The sequence below is a fragment of the Pleurodeles waltl genome, chromosome 11, assembly GCF_031143425.1.
Source record: "Pleurodeles waltl isolate 20211129_DDA chromosome 11, aPleWal1.hap1.20221129, whole genome shotgun sequence".
NCBI lineage: Eukaryota > Metazoa > Chordata > Amphibia > Caudata > Salamandridae > Pleurodeles > Pleurodeles waltl.
This window is the reverse complement of record NC_090450.1, coordinates 527038088-527061400: the sequence shown is the minus strand read 5'-3', so window position 1 is coordinate 527061400 and position 23313 is coordinate 527038088. Positions and strand designations below refer to the sequence as shown.

General features: G+C 42.3%; 1 protein-coding gene across 1 annotated transcript in view; it reads right to left on the bottom strand.

The window, feature by feature from the left end:
• PCOLCE2 (procollagen C-endopeptidase enhancer 2) overlaps positions 1-23313 on the bottom strand; it is a 244345-nt gene that overhangs the window by 110983 nt on the left and 110049 nt on the right. The window contains exons 3-4 of the mRNA XM_069213912.1: positions 8519-8774; positions 7485-7609 (exon numbers count right to left, since the gene is read on the bottom strand). Of these exons, the coding sequence (XP_069070013.1) occupies positions 7485-7609; positions 8519-8774 (381 nt within the window). The remainder of the gene's footprint in view (positions 1-7484; positions 7610-8518; positions 8775-23313) is intronic.

Genomic DNA, 23313 nt, shown 5'->3' with positions numbered 1-23313 from the left:
AACATGTAGAAAGTTACTGCTATTGTTGAAATTGTACTCCAACTTTGGGTCAAGATTGAAAAATTGATTATGAATATAGCTACGCTGTTTTCATTCTGTTTTTTTTAATTACTACACTTAGGCACCATTATTCACTTATGTCATGTTCACTGCACCATTCACTGTAGCACCTATAACATATAATCATTAATGTAATAATATAATCATTGAGAAATGCATTCTTTGGATTTGATTCAATACAATTAAACTATTAAAGTTGTTTATTAATCATAACTTGTGAATACTGATTAGTCATTGCACGTGAGCATAGGCTTATGTCTCTCTCCGAGGGAACCATTGTTTTCTTGGAATATTGGTTACCCAGGTTTCAAGTAATACAGGGTTGCCCCAGATATATATTTCTAGTGGTACATTAGGGAGATTACTAAAGTAACAGCTTATCCAGAATATTGCAGCTCATTTGATCCTTAGGCTGAAGAGATCTAATAGTAATAGGAATGGCCTGCTGTCCCTCCATTAATTGCCTGTCGACAAGCACATCACTTTCAAACTTGTCTGTTTTGTCAATATCTCAATAACTAAATAGCATTGTCCTAATTTACCTTCAGAATAAGCTAATCAAATAAGCAGTGGTGACTGAGCGCAGAAAGTCAGATGCTCCTTAGAATTCTGAAGACTTAGGTGCATTCGAAAGGGGACACAGATTTTCTGTTACTGGCCTCTAGCTATTAAAGTTTGTACAGAACATTCAATTGAAGCATGCTCTGTTAGGATTCATGAAGATGCCCAGTGTACTCATTTTGAATAAGTAGATAAATAAGTAAATAAATAAATAACTACTCATTGTAAAGAAAAGTGGAAGGATCATAATGACATGTCTCAGTGACATAGAAGAATATTCAGCATTGAGGGGTTTGAAGAAGTGAACAAGGTGCCTAAATCTTTATTTGGCCAAGACATTCACCATTCCAGTGACACCAGCGCTACTCTAGCTAGATTTGAAATTTTAAAAGTAAGCTGCTAAAATTACATGGTTTGCTTTTTTGGCAGACTCCCAGTAACTTTGTTCTGGTTTAGCCATAGGTGATTGTATTTAATAATCTATATTTTTATCTGTGTACCATACTGTGCCCATTTGCCTCCTTATACTGTACTCAATAAATATAAGCATAACTAAAGTATAAATAAATGGATTGCTTGGGAATCTGGGACACAAAATGTAAACTCCCAAAATGACAGATCAATAGCCTTAAGGCATTGGAGTTAAATAAGCAATTTTGCAATATTTTAATGCATAAGTTATAGTGGCTGTTTCTCTCTAGATACTTAAAAGAATATAGAAACAGTTAAGGACTATGGTAATCACAAGTTGTGAAAAAACAAGATATTACAAGGACAAAAAAATACATTGCTCACATTCACCCTGTTTTACCCACCATAATGTGTCTTGAATTTCCATGATATACTTGACTTAATTATATATTGCTGGGGTGTGAATGCACCCTGTGTAGTACACTTTCAGCAAGACTGTCAAAAATGAGTGCAAAAACTATGCAGAACTACTATGTTTTTATGGTGACAACATATGCACCCAGTAAAGTTCTAAATGCTGTTAGATGCAGTTGTGAACCCATCGTAACTCAATGTCTAAAGACTGTACTATGCAATTTAATGTGAAATGTTTATAAATATGTCAGGATTCATAAGACACTTCAATTCACAGGCTCATCATTTTAACAAAGATGGTGATGCTACACATGAAGTGTGACATTAGCACAGATAGTACTGTTGGCAAAGATACAAAAACACAGATTTTGAGAAATAAATGCTGAATGGTTACTACACCAAGAAAAACTCTAAAGGTTTGAACTGCTTCTGTCAGGTTTTGGATTTGGATAATGTTAATTGTGAATAGAATGCATGTTATTTAATTGACTATGTAATTCCTGCTTTAATGGCAAGTACAGAAAACCCTGAGTTTAAATCGTCTGGAGACTTGTACAAAAGAAACTACATTTCCCATGGTGCTTTGTGGTGGTCTTGAATGTCACAAATGTAAATGAGTCCCATCTTTACTTCCCTGCTAACTACTGTTTTACCAGTTGAGGGAAGAAGTTGTGTGGTCGGCCAGCATCCAAATGTTTTTTCAGCCAATTATCATGGATTTTTTAAATGCTGTTTTATTATAAAATTATGATGTAACTTGCAGTTCTATAGCACAACTACTTGGAATGCTGCAGAAAACTATGATAAGAACATGAGTGAACTTACAACTTGCAAAACTGACAAATATGTTTGCCAATTTTTTTTATACTAAAGGGTACATTTGACTTTGTGGTAATGTAGTGCTAAAGATTTTTATTTTTCCAAAAAGCCCAGCTTAAGTCTTTTGCTTAGACATATCTTCCCCTAAAAAGTGCAGTTCGAATTAGCAGTGAACAGTTAAGAATGAGTTAGGAGTAGAAGTTAAAAATATGTCTATTTTCGGTTAAAATATTAAAATATTAAACCTCATTATCCTATTTATACAGGGCATTAATTGGTATTCAGTCTAAAGTCAATAAAACAGTTCAACAAAAAGTTCAACCTAAGTCACATTTCAATATTTCCTGCTTCCATTATCATTGTAATTATCATTTTGCTAAATTTCCTCTGGCCTTGAAAGGCACCAATTAAGAGTGTCCCTTAATCTAGCTGAGCAGAAGATAATCTACCAGATATCGCCTATGTATCTCAATATAGCCCGTAGCGGGCTCTACCGGCTATTAAAGGCCCGCTCCCGCGTTAAATGCCCAAGCCAAAGGGCCTTTAATAGCCGGTAGAGCCCGCTACGGCGGGTTCTAAGGCTATTAGAACATTCTGCCACTCAGGGCAGAATGTTCTATTAAATAAAACAAATTGCTCACGGAGCCCGAGGGGATTAAAATCCCCTCGGGCTCCGTGAGGCTTTGTTCACAGCTGTTGCTGTGAACAAAGTGAACATTGGAATGTTGGCGCTGCGGGCTTTTACCGGCCAGTAAAAGCCCACAGCACTCCATTGTTTTCAATGGAGCTGCCAACGTTCGAATGTTCCAAATATGGTTAAACCATGCGTGATCCTCAAAAATGATTTTTACATATCTGATATGTCAAATCAGGTAGACACCTCTTATTTATAGTAGGGTGGGATACCAAATATTTGGTCTTTATATGCTTGCAGGTTCTATTACCGTCTGATCCTTCCCCAACCTATTCCTCATAGAGTTGTTTTTTAGCTCCTGAGTGTATTAATATTCAGGACCTTGGTTACAGCAAATTGAAATATGGACCTGTGCTGCCACTGGGAGACAAACTGATGTAAACTAGAGATATTAAGTAAATTAAATTGGCTTATTGCTGTGTCGAGTGTATGTGAGATGGTATCTTTTTTTAAAACATTTTTATTAGAGTCAGTCATGGTCATAAATACATTATTGCAAACATAATTGCCAATCTGCACCAGACAAAAGAATACAACAAAAAGGATGGTAACCCAACCAGTAATTAATACACACGGTTAGTCCCCGTTAGAGCAAGCCCAAATTCTCTGAAAACATTTCATTGCTTTAACGCCTCTAGTTTTTGATGTAGCTAGCTCAAACTTGAATATTTGGCAGATAAGTGCATGGCACTGCATTATCTTCGGGGGGAAGAGGCTATCCATGCCCTCGAAACACACAACTGAGCAGTATAATAGACATCAATGATCTGCAGCTAGACTTGTTATCAATTGTGTAGGCCAGCATAATCTCCCTAACAGATAATTGGAAATTGAATCCAAAATGTGATATTGAAAGTTGAACCACGGCTGCCCAGAATTCCTGAAGCGCTGGGCAAGTAGCAAGCATATGCACTATATCTGCTGTGGGTCTCTGCACTTGGAACAATACATCTTAACCAAACCTTGACTAACGACGATTTTGAGATCCTTTCAGGAGTATAGTACAGCATGCAAACGGTCTTGAACTGCTGTAGCTTTCAACTTACAGAGTGAACAGATCAAACAATAGTCTCTAGAGCACCCAGGATCTCATCTGGACAAATCTCTGAAATAAGACTCCTACTCCATTTGGAAGACAGCAATAAACTATGATTGGTATTATGGGTGCCCTGTATGAGTGAGTGACAATATTAGACTATTCAAAAATGATCTAATCCTTACTCCCACTTAAGAAAGTAATCCTGAAGCTGTAGTTATTTAAAGGAAAATTGATAAGGAAGATCGTAAGATGCCAGAAGGGAAGCAAACGATGTATTATCATACAGTTGTCCAACAGTTGGGACCCCTGCCTTTTCCCACGCCTTGCCAACAACATCATGGAATATAGAGGGAAACACTGGGTTTCCCCAAAGTAGCGTATATCTCTGCAGAGAAGGTGATGAGTAGTTAGAGCAGATTGTCCTCCAAATGTGGATAATATCATTAATAAAATTTGTAGTTATTGGGATCAGAGAGCCTTAGAAAGAAAAAACTGCTATCTGGTCCCAAAACTAGTTAATAACCCAAAATAGACAAATTTGTGTCACTCCCAGTATGCAGATTTTGTATGCAGCCAGCAAAAGCTGCCCAAAAGTAAAGCTTGAAATTGGGAATCTGGAACCCACCGGGTTTATACAGCAATCTCAGGAAGTGAATGAAATGCCTGGCTTGTCTATAGACCTGTATAAAGCTACCAATAACTCCCTCAAGGCACTTGAAAAAGAAATCTGGAACCCGAAATGTGGGGTGGCTCGAAATAGATATACAAAATTAGGCAAAACATTAATTTTAATAATGTTACAGTGGCTAATATACTAATGGGAAGTCGATTCCATTAACAGTAACTGACTCCAGAAGAGATTTGTTGTTAAGTTTGAAGATGCTATCAACTCTGCTCCTCAACCTGACTCCTAAATAAGTAGCCAATGCTACTGTCCCCAGGATCTGACTTGTCGGCTGGAAATTGAGCAATACATGTGGTTTGGTTATATCTAATTTATTACCAGAAATGCTCCTGATCCAATTGGCCTCATTGGAGTCTAGACCAATAGTTTCAAATGGATCTGACATACAAATGGCCACATCATCAGCATAGGCTGCAACTTCAAGCTCAAAACCATTAGATACCAATGGCTGTATCCCTTGATTGAGTTAGGAAGACTTCAAGTAAGGCTCAATATATAGGGCGAATGGTATCTGTTATTTCATGTATGATAAATTAGGACTTAATAGGCACCAGTTTTTGTGTGAAACCACATTAATGATTTGTGATTCAACCATGTCTTGGGCTTTCCAAATCCCCTAAAAATCGTTATGCAAGCACTTTTTTGCCCTATAGTTCAATCTACATCTTAAAAACTCTGGGGCACATTTACAAGAAAGTAGGGCATAGGTCTCGATGCGCCACTTTTCTTGCTTCACCCCTGACCCACCTAATAACACCATGCTTGTGCCGTATTTATAATATGGTGCACCATGGCGGCCATTAGGACAATAGCGTCAAACTTTTTGATGCTATTGTGGCGCTTTGCTGCACTAGCATCAAAAATTGTGACACTAGTGCAGCAAAGCGCAGGGAGGCCCACTGATTAAAGTTGATGCGGCATTTTAAAGCCTGTTCTGAACAGGCATTAAAAAGGACAGAAAAAATGCCATAGTGAAATGTTGTAAGTTTAACTGTGCCATTTTTTTCGGGCCTCCCTGCATCGGAACACATCCCTTGCAGACAGTATGCCTGGCGCAGGTGTAATGTGGTGCAAGAATTTACAAAGTGGCGCAACGCAAGCATTGCGTCACTTTGTAAATATGGCACGGGAGAAAGGCCTCCTTAGTGCTGTCTTAGCATAAAAAAAATTAGGCTAGGGAGGTGCAAGGTGGTGATAGGGGCTTGTAAATATACCCCTCAGAATGGTTATCTTTATAGAATGGAGAAGAAGTGAACCTTCACTTAAATTGGTAATCTGAATCAAATGCTTAGAGAAAATAGTATCTTGGGTATAGTCACCTAATCACAAGCGAACAGCCAGTAATCATTTGATTTAGATAAAGTAGGACAGGTTCATGGATGAATATCAGGTAGAGATGAATGAAGACAAATGTCTAAAGTTGAAATATTGATTGTAACGATACTACAGACAGCGTGGAGAAGTACTACTGGAAAATCTAATTTTGAAAACCTGTTATTAAGGATGAGATGTAGCAGAAGATCCAAGAGAGGTTTTGCACATCAGCCCACCATTGGTTGTAGAGGAAATAGGATTGTTAGGTCACAGGCATTTCAAAACTGACTACTTCAACATTATGAGTTGTTGCCCCTACATGTGTATGAAATAAGACTCGATATTTAAATTGGCAATTTTAAAGTGACAAATGTTCAGACAATACATGACTGTGCTTTATTGTATGTGAATGAATTAGACAGGAATGAATCATCATGAGTATATTTGCGGTTAATCTTTTATTAAGAAGTAAGCTGAAGGGTAAGAAAAGCAGAGTTTATATGAATAAGGTATCTACTCAGAACTCAACTAACAAGATCCAAACAAATTCAAGAGTGAGGAGGGAGAGGCGAAAAACTAAGCAGCCATTCTGTGGACTATAATCTGTCAGGACATAGCTGCAGTGATGCAACCCCACATAACAATATGCAGAATACAATGGAAAATGCATTCCCAAACAAGAAGTTGAAAAGATGGTAGGTGACAAATTTTTGCGTAAAAAAAAGAACGCAAATGCGGCGCTAAAAAAGTATAAAAATGGTCCTAGGTGTTGATCTCTTTAGCTCTTAGTGCTAAAAAAGAGACTGACTGCATCTTTGAAAGCAGATTACACAGGCTCCCATAATGGAAAATTAAAATCCTTTAGCCAAACAAGCAATGGTGGTAAATTCAAAATGTAGGAAGCATGTGCAGCAACCATCTGCCTCAGCAGACATGAAGTGATTCAATTGAGTATTACATCCTTAAGTAAACATTGAAAATGTGGCAGATGGCTTGCTCGCTGTATTACATGTGCACTATAGCCTGTGCATGGCATGTATAATAGGGTGGCTGAAACATCATCCTTGTTCCTACAGAGTATTCCTTCTGCCAAACTCTAAATAAGGCCATGAATGTCATAAACAAGTTTTTTTCCTGAAGATCAGCTGCGTAGAGCACAGGTAAAATTAGGTATGATGGAGACGTCTAGTATGTTTTGTGAATATTCAACATTTGTGATTGGAAACTTAATGTGATTGACTTTATTTTTGCAAACTTAAACTTAGTCAGCAGCTTTTTTTAACAAGACTGACACTTTTTACAAGTTTAAATTGAAATGGGGAATAACGTAAAACAGATAATGAAGATAAAATGCAAATCACATTTTCCTTGTGTTTGAACGTATTGATTAAAAGTCAAGTTGAAATTAACCTTTAATATCATGATATATCGTCATGAAAATAATTTTGAGCCACTTTTTTAAATGTATTACAATTTACAGTGCTCACCTGATTTTTTGGGGCAACGATATGCCACGAACAAGTGACCCCCGCAGGGTAATCCCGATCTGGCCAATTAGGAGTTTTAAAGGAGCCCAAAGGTTTGTCCAGTCGTCCCCCGCAGTACTGATCACCTGTACATATAGAAAAGTATTAATAGGATAAAAGTTACTGCTGTGCTCAGGAAACGTGCATTAAACTCTGGTGTTCCCTGTAAAAACAAATAACGACATGGCTGCCTGGGGTGAGGGTGTGTGTGAGTGTGTGTGTGTGTGGAGGGGGGTCATGTCTTTAAAATACTTCTAACAGGGGTGTGCAAAGTTTTTTCTCTTGTGAAGTTGACGTGAATCTTGAAAATATTGCGATTACTACCTGCGGTTCACTAAGCTTTGAGCACTGGGTTTTTACACTATCATCGGAAATTTCATCCTTCTTTTAAGGGGTTACCAGAAAAGTAACTCAGAAATATCCATTAATTTTCAAAGTCTTAATGAACACAGTTTCAAAGTTAATGTGCATCCATTTTCAGCACCAGCTAGAACTTGCAAAGACATATTGCTAGTTTCCCAGAAATCTCGATGAGAGCTAAAATAGAGCGAAACAATACAATTTAGCGAACCCCAAGAAGGCCAAAAACAAGAATTTACCATGTGGTCCCTTGCTCAACCTTATTTCTGATGATTTGTGTTGACTTGTAAGTTGTTTCTACATTCAATTTGCAGAGTTTAAAATTATCAATATGTCAACACAAAAAGTGTGCTTTTGAAATTGTAGTTTTTTTTAAACTAGAAAACACATGCAGGAGTGTGTGCTGCGCCAAACCTGCAATGTCACTAAATCGAAACATTGGTAGTACAAAACATGAATGTAGATAAACGCACATATCACAGATATTAGATAACATTGGGAATACACTTTTAGATTCTGAAGAAAATGTGCATTAAATTCGAAGGGAATTATATAATGATGTCAACATGCCATGCTGCTTTAAGCAATACCGCCTACCGATTTTATTAGGATTTATTATTCAAGCTCTAAAATACCTCTCTCATTTGGCTCCGCTGCAGAAAACATAGCAACAAAACCGCTCCCAGCTGTGTTGGCATCTGAAATCATTTGCACCAACATCTTGTTGCTGTTAGACACCAGGGCTCCGGGTCTGAAAGTGCCACAAAACCTGCCAATGCGCTGTCCGTTGAAATGTCCATTGTACACGTCGACGAAGTCATAGCGGCACAAATTGTCACTTTCCAGGTCTATGAACCGGAAAGAGAGGACCACCACCTTTCCTTCGGGGACCTGTGATGACAAAGAAACGTGTGTATGATGACTGTACTTGTATGCAAGCACCAGCAAAGCCAATAGGTCTGGCTTTGGCCTGCTGCGCAACGGTTCATTTATTTCTTTATGCAAAAAACGCATTGGAAAAATATATGGCCATCTAAATATAGCTGCCATGCGCCTGCATTTTAGTTTTAATCTGTGTATTTTTGTTTTTCAGTGGAAACATTTCATATTACATAATTCTCTCTTCGCAGTATTTACAATGACAGCGTGAGCGCGGTATACATTTCTCACTCATCAGTAACTAAAGTCAGTTTGGCATGGATTGTCATTTGTACATCATGTTGACACTTGCCATTCTGCTGTATAATTTCTCGGAATGCTGGCACAGACATCTTACTTTTCAGCAATCAACATCACAGTAGTAATAAGTATATGATTTCCAGCATCCACAACAATTCACAATACAATTTTATCTCAAACAAAAACATTTCTAATAACCCATCCAAACTGCAAATAGGTAAAGGTAATACAATAACTGGCAGGTCTATCTTGGTTTCTTTACATTACTATTCCTTACTGCACACTGCGGGAGGATTGGTGTCCTCTAAATAATCCATATCAACTACACCAAGGGTTACTGCTGAAGTCACTAATACCTGCCAGTGAGTCCCCTACGTATATGCCCAAGGGTGCGCTGTCTGCTCCTTTTGATACTTGTGTGGGTTGGAATCACCATCATCCACGCTTGCGTGTGTATCTGTGAGGTCTGTACTTAGTCCCATTACTAATGCATTCCACCTGCTGGCCATAGGGTGCCTATGTATACCCATTGCGTCTGCAAGCCACAATGCTGCTCCCTCAGCCTGTGCCCAGTTCGTCAACGAGTGGAGCCAAGCCCTCAAGTGCAGAGGATCTGGTGACTTCCACCAGCGCATGATTAAATGCTTAGCTACCAGGAGCCCCAAATCGATGAATCGAGATGTGAACTTATGTTTCTTGCTCCTCTGGTATAGACCCAGTATACATACCTCCCATGTCCCAGGGCTGTTTCTGTCTGTGCAATGTATTAGATGACTCAATACCTCCTCCCAGTATGACCGCAGATGTCTGCAGTCTCACAACATGTGCACTATGTCCGCATTGATCAGTTCACAGCGTGGGCATGTGGCATTTGTGGTGTTGTAGTATCTGTTAATGTTAAGTGGAGTGAAGTATACCCTGAGCACAATATATAATTGTATTAACTTAAACCGTGCATTTCGTGGGATGATTGTGGGGCTCTGTAAAATATTAGACCACTCTTTATCCATGTAGGGGCGGGCAAAGTTCTGCTTCCATTTCATGCACAGGGACTCATGCAATGTGCATGTAGTGAGGTGGCGAGCCACCGAACCAAGTGTCAACCCATTCCCATGACATGAAGATATTGTATGGTTAGGTGCATTGGCAGTTTGCCAGCGATCTCGCCCCACTGCCAGTGCAGCGCACCCAATATGGAGGCATGTAGCAAAAATTGGCGGAGTGGGAGATCTGTTGCCTCTGCCAGTGCCTCATAAGTCATAAGCTCCCCATCTTCATATAGGCATCTCACCATCTCCAACGCCGCCGTTCTCCACAAAACCAGCTCTGCCGCCATAGTAAATCGATGTCCTCGGGACATGCCCTGTAATGCCAGAGCTGGTGCACCGTTGCATAATAAATGTGTAGGCTGCAACAAAAACATTTGTGTGCCACCAGCAGCAGTGGTGGTGAAGGTAGTGAGGGTGAACTACAGGAGTGAAATAGAGGGAGCACGCTGCTGTGTGTCTAGGCCGGTAACAGAGTGGCTGTATCAGCGAGCTGCCACGTGGCTAGCTATCACGCAACCCACTGAAGCTGGGACGCCAGATAATATTGCTTGAAGTTAGGGATCGGTAAACCCCCACCTTCCACCGGCTGGTACAGCTCATGCAACGCCACTCGGCACCTGGAATTTCCCCATATGAAGTTTCTAATGATCCGGTGATCATCCGATAAAAGAAGGTGCAAATTTATAAGGGCAAATTGGCAAAACAATATAAGAGTCGGGACAGGGCTACCACTTTAGGCAGTGCCACCCTGTTTGCCACTGACAAAAGTCAGTGTTTGGTAGAAGGTCATCTGTGCACATAAGAAAGTTACATCACGCATCAGATTGCCCTACAGGAGGTCTGACTTTGTGTGATGGATTTGTAGGCCCAAATATCTAAATGTGTGTGGCTGCCAGGTCAGTTGTAATGATTTGTGAGCATTTCTGGAGAGCGGAAACACACAGGACTTGGCCCAGTAGACCCAAAGCACTGACAGCTCAGCGAACTGCTGCAGTGTGTGCGTTATTTCTATTGGGATGCTAGAGGCATCTCTCAAATATACTAGGTGATCGTTTCCATAGAGCAAGACAGCATGCACTTCATCTCCTAGGGGTATACCTCAATCAGATCCCAAAAGACGCAGTTGGGCTGCCATTTGCTCCACTGCTAAAGAGAACAGTAGTGGCGACAGCAAGCATCTCTGCAGGTGCCTCTAGCCATGGCAATGGGCTCCGAGATCAGTTAGCCTGCCCTCACTCTGGCTGTGGGAGACATGTACACAAATCGTTAGAAATGCACCTAAATCCTGTAGCAGGGGAGGACCTTGAATGAGTATTCCCCACTAGAGAATCAAACGCCTGTTCCAAATCTAGGACCAGCCAGCCTGCCCTTGGCCACTTTCTTGGAACACATTCCATTACCTGGAAGAAGCACCTCAGGCTGTCCCAGGCCTAGGACCAATGGGGATAAGCGTTCTGCCAACAGTTTTGCCAGGATTTTAAAATCTGTGCTCCGGAGCGCCAGTGGGCGGCAGGTAATGCAAGCCCCCAGTGATCAGTCGCAAATACACACCAGTAGTTCAGTTGACGCACCTGCCCGGAGCGCGCGCCACCTCTGCGTCTCGCTTCACCTCTCTGCCTCAGGCCGAGTGCGCCCAGGATATAATCTGCACCTCAGAGCATTTAATCCATGCTGGGCTGAGTCTATTTTCTCTGCAGCCCTGCATACCAGGGTATTTACTGTTCATTAACTCTGCATATCATCATCAGAGTAATATTATGTTGTCTGCTGTTTGTGGAGTGACTTCAGGAAGTAGCCCTGATTCAGGTTGGGAGGGCCAGGTGGATATGGAGCTTTCATCACTGGAGGATTGTATTGGGTTATTGTCCTGGTCAATAATGTGAGCTTGCTCAGTGATGGTTGCAGCATTTTGCAGCGCCTGCCATCTCTCCGTTATGATTTCCTCCAGGTTAGGCGCCAATTTAGGCGTCATCATTGGTCGGCATCCACTGGTGTGGCGTCTGCGCGGCTGTTCCCGGCCCGTACTGTCCCCCAACTGCTGGTTTGTGTGTAGTATCACATTTACCAGAATGTGAGCCACCCATGTCCAAACATTGTCAGGCTTCTTCTGCGGAGTCGAAGAAGTGCGATGTGGCCCCCTCAGTCACTCTGAGCCGTGCAGGGAACAAAAGGGAGTAATTCAGTTCCGGGAGTCGGCTCTTCACTGCCATGAAAAAGCTTCATTGCTTCTGCACTGCTATTGTGTAATCTGGAAAAAACATTACACGGGCATTGCCCACCTTTATGTCGGCTAGCTTCCTGGCTTTGCGTAAGATTGAGTTTCTGTCCCGGAAGTGTAGTACTCTCAGGACCATTGGGTGGGGGTAGCATCCGGCAGGGGCCTCCGAGCTTGGACCCGGTGCGCCCGCTCTATAGTGAAATATTGTGATAGTGCCTGTAAAGTGAGAAGCTCTCTCAGCCACTGTTTCATGTATTGCGTCGCTTCTTGCCCTTCTATACACTCCGGCAGGCCTACCACACGGATATTATTTTGTCTCAATCTTCCCTCCACGTCTTCAGTCCTTCGCTCCAGCGTCTTGACTTGGTCTTGTAATGTCTGTAGTGCTGCGAATACGCTGCTGGTCTGTGGCTACAGATCTCTGAGCATTTGTTCTGCTACCACAACTCTGTCTGTTAGTTTGCCGTGGTCCGCATGTAGGTCAGGCCAGAGGCCACACTGCCAATTTTAGTTTCTAGCGAGACTCTGGAGTGCTCTATTGCTGCCAGTACGTGTTGAGTTTGGCTTCTAGTGAGACCATCTGCTGGGAGTCAGCCAAAAGCCAAATGTGAGTCCCCTGCACTGGCGGGGGTGGCAGGCGCCGCTTGTTGTACTGCAGCTCCTTGCGTTGTGTTGCGCAATCGGCCCATACCTGCCGTTGATCACCAGGGCCTCTGTGAGTATTCTTGTTTCCGTCTGCTGGCCTATACCCAAACAGGCCTGCTGCAATCCGCGTAAGTCCTTCTCGCGTGCAACTTGTGTCTGTTTAAGGAACCCCAAATGTCAGGTATGTGGTGTGCCCCTCTTGGTGGTTAACTATGTTTGGCGCCCGCTATGGCCACAGTGCAGTCCCCCTCGCAGTGCCCAAAGGGGAGCGCATGTCTTGAGGGTGCATGTTTTAATTGTGCTGGAAATCCATCAAGCGACTCCGAGTGCAGGATCGTCACATCAATAGTCAGGTAGGCTGAGGCCTGCACAATGTGGTGTGTGCTAACGTGCGCCCAGTATCTCAGTGCTATGGCCTTACCGCCAGGTGCCGCAGTTTCTCACTGGCACTTCCATGGCTTGGCTGCTTTCATAGCAGGGCTCAGGGCAACCCATTAGTTGTTTACATGGCAGTCTGCAGCAGCTAGCATGTTGCGTCCAGGTAGGCTTGCATTCCCTTCTTATCCCTCCTCTGGGCAGCACCAGGCCTCAAAGTTCGGTTCCAGCTGGGATCCCCGGATTGGCTGTGCAATGACTTTCTACTTTCACCATGGCTGACACGGTTCAACTTCCCAATCCGACCCCTGTACCTCTCTCTCCCGCAGCAGTGCTGCTGTCTGCTCAGGCAGAGTGCGTACTCACCTGCACTTTAAAATCTCTGGCTGTACACAACACCTCCTTGGGCCGTCACTGAATAGATCCCGCAGCACCATGCACTGTCGCCACCATTTTCTTTTGTAGGCCCGCTACTGTGTAGTCCTTGAGCGTGGCCCTGCTCCAAGGGGAGGCCGCTCTACCTGGGCTGCCTCTGCAGCCATGATTCAAGCTGGGCCACTCGCTCGCCTGCCCCCTGCCTCATGTGGTGTTGGCTTCAGCACCAGCGGGAGTCTCCATTGCCCGCACGCAGTACAGTTGGCATCCAGATGCCCTTGTCACATCTCGCTTCTTGAGGGTGGGATCTCACATCTGGCTTTCAAACTGCAAAGACAACATAGTCCCCCTAAGGAAATCAGCAGGCAATCGACAGAGCAAAACACCCAAGTGGTTTTTGCCAGACCTACAGGAATCCATGCGCGCCTGCAGATGATTGGAACGTAAATGGAGGCTCAGCAAATCCACAGAAGACTGCACAGCCTACAAAAATGCAGTCACCACTCACCACCAGAACATCAGAGCCGCCAAAGATGCCACCTTTCAAGCACGCCTCAACATCAGCACTAACAACAGCAAAGAGCTCTTCGCCATCATCAAAGAGTTCATGAACCTTGGGGTAGACACCCTCCCTCCCAAGACCTCTGCAACGACCTCACCACCTTCTTTCACGGTAAGATCCAGGACATCTACGAAGGCTTCAAGAACCAAAGCCCCCCAGTACCACTCACCTCCACGGAATTAGCACCCCACCAGATGCTGAACTCCTGAACCCCCATCGTCATAGAGGACACCCATAAACTGATGAACTCCATTCACTCGGAAGCACCCTCATATCTATGCCCTCGTCATATCCTCCACATTACCAGTGCCTCCATAGCACCGGAGCTCTGTTGAACCATCAACCTATCTTTCGAGACCACCACATTCCCCTCAGACTGGAAACACGCCGAAATCAGCCTGCTACTCAAGAAACCTACCGCCAACCATAGGGAGCTGAACACCTACAGACCCATCTCTCTGCTCCATTTCCCAGCCAAAGTAGCGGAGAAAGCCGTCAACCAGCAACTCACGAGTTCCTCGAGACACACCGCATCCTAGACTGCATCAGGTTCTGAAGAACACAGAGGGTCAGACTACCACTTGTCCCGATCTGAACGTTCTTACCGCGATTGTTTGTCAATCTCGAGGCACCACCTGGTCTCTTACTGGTTCTGGACTGACCAAGATAAGGGCGACCCTTTACAGTAGCCACGGTGCTGCTGATAGAGTAACAACAAGCAGACAGTGACCTCTAGAAGAAGTCCCAGAGGCAAAAACCCAGTCCTGGGAAAAACCTCAGAAGCAAGGAACTCCTGGAAAGGAGGTAAGAAAAAAGAGAAGCGTAATATAAACAGGAAACAGCAATACTGCAGCCAAGGAAAAACAGGAGAAGTCCAAAAATGACCAGAAACAGGAGCGAGGAGCACCACCAGAACTAAAGTGTTTGCAACACAAGGAACAGAAGACCAACTGTGCTTATATACTGGAAAACAGGAAGTGACACACAGGAAGTTCCAAAGACACCATTTTGGATTGGAAAAAGCCACATTTGAGTGAATGGAAAAATAGCCATGGTGTAAAAGAAGAAGCAAAGCATCCAGGGAAGGAAACACAGACTCCTGGGACGAAGAAAAGATGGCTAAGAGGAAAACCATAAACAAAAGAGAAAACAAGAAAAAAGAAAAAAGAAAAAAGACAGAAAGAATAGGTAAGAGGGATTATAAGGACGAAAAGCGGGCGCAGCGCGAAGCAGCACCCAAAGAAAGATTGACTGGTCACGCTGTGGACCGAAAAATAGGCAGCGGCCTGAAACGCGGCTCAAAACGCAGCCCGCAGCAGAAACCGCTGTCCAGGACTCGGACTGCCGATCTGACCCCGGTCCGCAAGTGGGGCGCCGCAGGTCCTCGCGGCGTCACACCGCTGTTCACATCAGAACCTAAAGACACTTGCTGCGGAGTGCCCCAAGGATCCTCACTCAGCCCGACGCTTTTCAACTTCTACATGGCCTAGCTTACTAAGATCACCAAACAATATGAGCTAAATATAGTCTCCTATGCCAATGACACCCAACTGATCCTCTCCCTGTCTGAGGACTCTGCGCAAGACAAGAGGAATTTCCAAACGGAATGAGAGCAGTCACTGCCTGGATAGAGGCCAGCTGCCTCAAGCTCAAGTCGGACAAGACAGAGATCCTCGTGATCTGCTCTACCCCTTCTGTCTGGAACAACTCCTGGTGGCCCACCGCTCTGGGTAACGCCCTGCTCCCACTGACCATGTGTGCAACCTAAGCATCATCCTGGACTCCTCTCTATTGATGGCCCACCAAGTTTACGTCATCTCCTCATCAAGCTTCCACACCCTCCATCTCCTGCAGAAGATTTTCAAATGGATTCCCGCTGACATGAGGAAGACAGTCACCCATGCACTCATCACCAGCAATCTGGACTACGGCAACACACTCTATGCCGGCATTACCAAGAAACGTCAATCAAGACTACAAAGAGTCCAGAATGCTGCAGCCAGACTCATCCTGGACATCCCCCAACACAGCCGAATCTTCCTCCACCTCAGAGACCTACACTGGCTCCCAGTCAACAAGAACATCACATACAAACTTTTGATCCACACCTTCAAAGCACTGCACAACATAGGACCAGAATACCCCAACCATCGCCTCACCTTCTACGTACCCAACAGATGTCTCTGTTCCTCCCAGGTCCCGTTCCTCCCAGCTCACCCTTGCAGCAGTCCCCAAGATCCAGAAAAGTACAGCAGGAGGAAGATCCTTCTTCTACCCAGCATCCCAGACATGGAACACACTTCCCCTCAAGCTCAGGCAGACTGCATCACTGAAGCAGTTCAGGTAGGACCTCAAGACCTGGTTCTTTGACTGAGCAGCATGCCTTCATTCAGTGCCTTGAGACCCTATGGGTGATTATCCACGCTTTACAAATCTATGATTGATTTATTGACATCTCCAAATGGCTCACCCAGTTTGCCTGGCGGACCCAGGGCAGCTGCCCTTCCTTTGAGGCAAGAGTGCCCACTATGTGCATTATTTATTCAGTATAATGGGGCTGCGACACCGAGCACTTTCAGTGTGCGTCCACCATCTTGCCCCGGCTGGCCACACCCCCTGCCATGTGCCTGTATTTAATATATAAAAATATTTACTAATGTGGCCATTCTATAGGTGATTTGCTAAAAGAATAAGCCTTCCAGTAATAACATGCATTTTATTATCATTAGTTGTGAAGATGTATATAATAAACCAGCACCTAACCCAGTTCTCAAATCACTAGCATCCACATTTTTACACAAATATTTTATAACTGATGAATAAACAAATCACTGTCTAACCGGGCACTCAACGTGCAGGCAAAATAAATAGCTGGTATTTAATGTTATTATAAATAAGTGAATAAATACATAAAACTAAATAAAAATTAACATTTTAAGCCTGCGCTGTCAAGTGAATGACCATTGGACAGACACATGGAAGAAGCCCCCTGGTTAAAGGCTGGTCTCTGTTTGTTTATTATGTATGATGTTTTTAGAAATGCAATAGCCTAGCAAGATGTCTTATGGACAGACCAAAAAGTAAAGGAAAGGCCAACTTATTTTAGAAAACTTGAGTTTGGCAAGTCCTTACTAGATGTTTCTCTTGGCGAGATGTATCAAAGGACAGACAAAAAAATAAAAAGAAAGATAATTTTTATTGAGTCTGGTGAAAAAGTCAAAAGGTTTTTTTAAAGCTGCAGAAATGGTTTTCTAGGTGCTCCTCAGAGTCAGATCTAGGCTTCAAGGCTTCACAATGGTAAAGTACCTAAAGTTGTCACTGGGGGCCCATTTAGGGCTAGATTGAATGGCTTGAAATATCATTAATAAGGCTTGAGGGTTCAACTTTGACATTTGCAGATATGCTACTGCTACTCTAATTATTTGTGATAAACTTTATCTGTCACTTTCCATTGCACCATGCTTTGTTTTGTTATAAAATGAAAATGTCAGTTGTGCAACTCAATGGATACAAAATTGGCTGCTCATTTTTTAAATTCATATATATATATCTATATATATATATATATATACCGATATATGTATATGTATATATATATATATATATATATATATATATATATATATATATATATATATTTAAATATATATATATATATATATATATATATATATATACACTCACACACACACACACATATATATATATATATATATATATATACATTTTTACTATTAATTATTTTAGAAAACATGAGTTTGGCAAGTAGTTACAGGTGTCCCTCTTGAGTGACGTGTAAAAGTACAAAGGGGCATATTTAAGAACCCCTAACGCCATTCTAACGCCACATTAGCGTCATTTTTTTACGCTAATGTGGCGTAAGAAGACCAAAAACACTGCGTCATATTTACAAAGTGATGCAATGCAGGCACTGGGCCACTTTGTAACCCTTTGCGCTACATTATTCCTGCGCCAGGCATAATGTATACAAAGGGTGGATTCCCCTGTTAGGGAGGCCAAATATATGGTACAAAGAAATCGAAGAGATTTCTTTGCATATTTTTTCCGGCCCTTTTAACGCCTGCTCAGAGCAGGCGTAAAAAGGAGGCTTCCATTGGTTACAATGGGCCTATGGGTGCTTTGCAGGATTAGCGTCAACATTTTTTATGCTAATTCTGCAAAGCCTGGACTAGCATCAGAATTTTTTATGCTAGTCCCCTAACTACCGCCATGGTATGCCGTATTTTAAATACGGTGCATACATGGTGGTGTTAGGGAGCGCTAAGAGGAGCTAGAAAAGTGGTGCTGCACTGTGTGCAGCGCCACTTTTCATAAATATGCCCTGAAGTTTTTCAAAAAGCTGTAGTTCCTCAAGTCAGTCTTAGGTGCTCCTCTAGGGCCTAATAAAATTTGCATATACTCTATTGCTGCTCTAATGATTTAAGTGTGTTTTCCATAGGATAAAATACAAATGCCAAAGTACGCTTATAATAATTAGTCAACATTTCACCCTTCAATAAACGTCTTCATTTCAATGCAGGATCTAAGATGGCAACCTATCATAGATAGGCATTAGCAGTAATTTATGTTTACATGCCTTCAACCTTAGTATTAACAAGTTTTTTATTCTTTTGTTTTTAGTTGCTCTGTATTGCATACCATTAAATTGCTTTTACTAAAGCTTAGCTGCCCCGTCATCAATGTTAGTTTTTGTCACAAGATGTCACTTTCAAACCAGGTGTAAAAATCTGAAGTTTAAAAAAAAAGCTGCAGTACTTCATATTATTACTAGTTGGTCCTCTATAATCAGATCTAACTGCTTCAAGGCTTCACATAGCTCAGGTACCTCAAATTGTTACTCGGTATTCCTTGAGTTAGCTCTAAACCCTTGATAGGTTCACAAAGCTGTATTACAAGTAGTTAAGTTGTGGCTAGGTCTCCCTTTTGTGCTATATGTAATTCCATGAAATGTCCTTCATAATCCTCAAGGGATGTGGCTTCAACCTAAAGATGTGCAAATATACTAGTGCTACGGTAATGATGTGTACTAGATACAAAAATGCCATAGTTTGTTTGGGATAAATAGTCAACATTGCAACATTGCAACATTCAAATAAATGTCTTGACCATTAAGGAAATAGTCGATGACACTCTACTATACATAGGCACTAGCAGTCACTGGCCCATACACGTGTCTAAGCATTTTTATTCTTAAGTGTCTTTTTGTAAGTAGATGTATATATGTGAAACAGAAAAATGCAGTCACTCAAAGTGAAAGTATCTGATGTCTAAATTGGGCGGACCCATTGTTCTATAGATTGTGCTGTTGTCGGAGAGAGAGCATACTTTTGATGACAAAAGGCAAAAGGGAACTGATTGAAAACACCTTAATATGAATGTCTTTATTATGATTTTTCTAAGAAAAAATGGGCTGGCAAGACAGCTGAAGGTATCAAGAGCCAAATCTAAAAAGGAATAATTGATAAATAAGTGACCTACAAACACAAAACTTGTTTTACGACCACATCACATCTAGGGCTGAAATGGCATTTGGCTGCTCCTGTAAAAGTGTGCCATCGTTGCAGATTCCATGTATTGTAGTGGTGCCAGAGCCATTTTGATCTAGTTACACTGCCAGGCCAGTACAGGACAACATGTGAAATGACTGAAAACTGCAAAAGCAACAAGTTACATGTCAGTTGGGTAAATGGTAATACACTAGTGCCAAATGAAAGCAGTAGTTCAATTTTATGCAAGTGAAATGTCTTCCAGAGATTTACAACCTGTATTAATCGACCGAACATATGGGATTATTTTATGTAAGAAAAGTAAATCTATTTTTCGCTGGCTTATTTCATTGTTAAACACAAAGTAAAACAACATAAATGTCATACTTGATAATTAATTCTCGTTGATCAATGATTTTTACAATAAAATAAAGTATGGACAAGTTATGCAAAATGTTGCCCTTTATATTGTCTTTCCATGTTTTACCTTTAGGGGCTACTCGAAGCACCAGTAGGAAATCTTCGGGAAAAAATGGGTTATATTACTCTAAAAAAGGTATGATAAAGGTATTCACATTGTATCCAAATAACAATGTGCACACATATTATTTTCAAAATAAGGCACGTGTTTGTACCTTGATCCTCATGATCATGGATCTAGGAAATGAGCCGGTATTTCGACAGGCCTTGGAGTTAGTTGCCAATAAAGAGGGCAACTGCTGTTACTGGTCCCATCAGCATTAAGTGGTCACTCCTAGTGAGGGCCTGTATATCTTCATAAGAGTTAAAGCGACTCGAGGACCCGGAAGGATGACCCCCACCACCTGAGTGCCAGGAGAACACCGAGGGGTTTTGGAAGAAATGGCTGTCTTGGTTTGATATGATAATAGCTGCATAGCTACATATATCACTAAAACCACAAGCCTGAAGTAAATATACCAGGGTGAGTGAAACTTGTGTTAGCTGGTACTAATGTGACCCTGATAATGTGGCTGCACTGAAATAAAACACTATTGTAACAACAACATGACATCTTTCAAGAATGAATGCTTTTTATATGTGGATTTAATTGTCATATATTTATGCTGTTAAAAACTCTTTCACTTTACCGTTTCTTTTGCGCCCCCTTTTCATCCTCCTGCACAGGAGATGAAGGATTGCTAGATTTAGTGGAATACTTGTGGAATTTCTGACTTTGTTCAATTTTTTTTCAAAGTAAATTTTTCCTATGCTCTTGCCAGCCATTTTTCTGCTTAAGGCGCTAATGTTATGTTCTAATAAGCCACTAGCTCCCTTTTGGCCACCACTAATAGATGACAAATCACTCTTATGTTAAGATATATTATGAGATGTACTTTTTCTTAAACTTAACAGCACCAGTGGATATTTAGGGAGGTATATCCCTAGTATAATTTCTGTATGTGTTGCACAATCTCCATGACCTTTATATTTGATAGCAGTACCTTATCCTGTAGAGGATAAACAATTACGCTCATGTCACCCTTATAAACACATATGGCCTGAACACAGACTGCCCTGATTTTTTCCAGGCAATATTAAAACATTGTGTGAAACCTGACCCACACACCATTTTATGGGCGGGTGACCATAATCTAATCCTAAAGGCAGATCTGACTGTTCCGACTGGAGCGATGGGTAACTAACTATGTCCTGGGAGGCATGCCTGGGTGTTATGAAGTACGTTGACTTGATAGATCTCTTATGCTACAAACACCCATCAGCACTTGGAATACACTTTTCATTCCTCTGTGCATGACTCACCCTCCCACATTGATTTATGTGTGGGTACCAAGGGCGCAGTGGGATGGGCGGATGATATCTTCCATCTTCCCAGAACTCTCTCAGATCACTCCTCAATACTGCTCTGCCTGAAACTGCCTAAAAAATGGCACCAGACGTCTATGTGGCACCTTCAACCAAAGAAGGCGTTCAATGTCACATTTAAGGAGGAGATTCGACAGGCAGATAACGCTTACCTGACGCTTAAAGGGGAATAAGTCTTCTCATTTGCTACTCTATGGGAGGCCCTTAAGGCTGTAGTTTGTATGGAATGTATAGCTGAGAGCAATAGGATACCAAAAGTGATCAGGGCACGACTCTATTCTGGAGAAGGATCTACAACATTTAGAATACCAGGATGATACCATGCAAGATCGGTCACTCCTAGGCCCTGTGCGCACTAAGTTACTTGAATTCTAAGCCGAAGCCAACAGAGAATTGAAGTTTGTAAGCAAATATAGTCAATCCTAGAGATACGGGGGGAAACAGATCAGGTCACACAATTGCAGCTCTGCCTAAACCAGGCTGGGCTGCTGCCCACTTCCCCTGTATATACACGGCAGAGGAGACTCTTGAATATGATCCCTCTGGTATCATGGAAGTCTTTGCTAAATTTTATAAGGAACTAATTGCCTCATAGATAAACATAGAGCACTCTGATATTCATGAATATCTTGACAGAGTGGCCCTGGCGTGGGTGGGCGTGGAAGTCTGAAAAACCATAAATCTATCCATATCAGTTTAAGACATTAAGCAGACATTTAAACAGTGGTGCAACACTGGAGGCCCAGGCAGATATTTATATGGAATACATGGAATACCTGGAGAAAGTGGCCCCTGTGCTCCTAGCGGTGTACGAAGAGGCTTACAGAAATGGGAGGCTTCAGCTCACTATGAGGGAAGCCACAGTCATAACTCTCCTAAAATCAGACAAATCCCCTGATAGATGTGACTCCTATTGCCCCTTTCCCTTATCAATGTGGACAGTAAGATACTGGCCAAAATACTTGCTGATATGTTGCTCCCAGTGATGCACAGTCTTGTCTGTCCAGGTCGATCAGGGTTTATTCCGGGTCGGTCCACAGCAGATAATCTTAGATCCCTCTTTGCCATCACGCATTGACTACACCCTGCTTTAAAAGTCGTGACTGCCTTTTTAGGTGCAGCGAAGGCATTCAACACTGTTGGTCATTTCAGTTGGCAGTAGTGGAGAGAATGTTGCCCAGCAGGATGCTAGTCCATTGGATCAAGCTCATTTGCTCAGACCCCATTGCTTAGGTTTGGATCAATGGTGGGTTATCATTTCCTATCAGCAGAAGAACACAACAGGGTTGTCCCCTGTCACCCATCCTTTTTGCTCTTACCGTAGAGCCATTACCTTGTGCCCTCCAAGAGCATCACTGTCGCCGTGGGGTCAAGACTGGCTTTCGTTTTACTCTACTATCATTGTATGCTAACTATACCTTTTTAGTTGTCCGTGACCCTGAAGATAACTTATTAACAAAGTGGTGCAATTTGGTCTCCGGTCGGGACTGCAGATAAACTGGCCAAAGTCTATTACTGAGGCTATGAACCATCCTCTCATCCTTTTCCTGCTGCAGTGGCAGATAGGTCCTGTTCGATATCTGGGTGTACAATACCACACTGACATCCTGACCATCTTTCAGTAGAACTATGGGAAATACTTGGAAGAGCTTGGTGGGAAAGTGGATCGATAGAT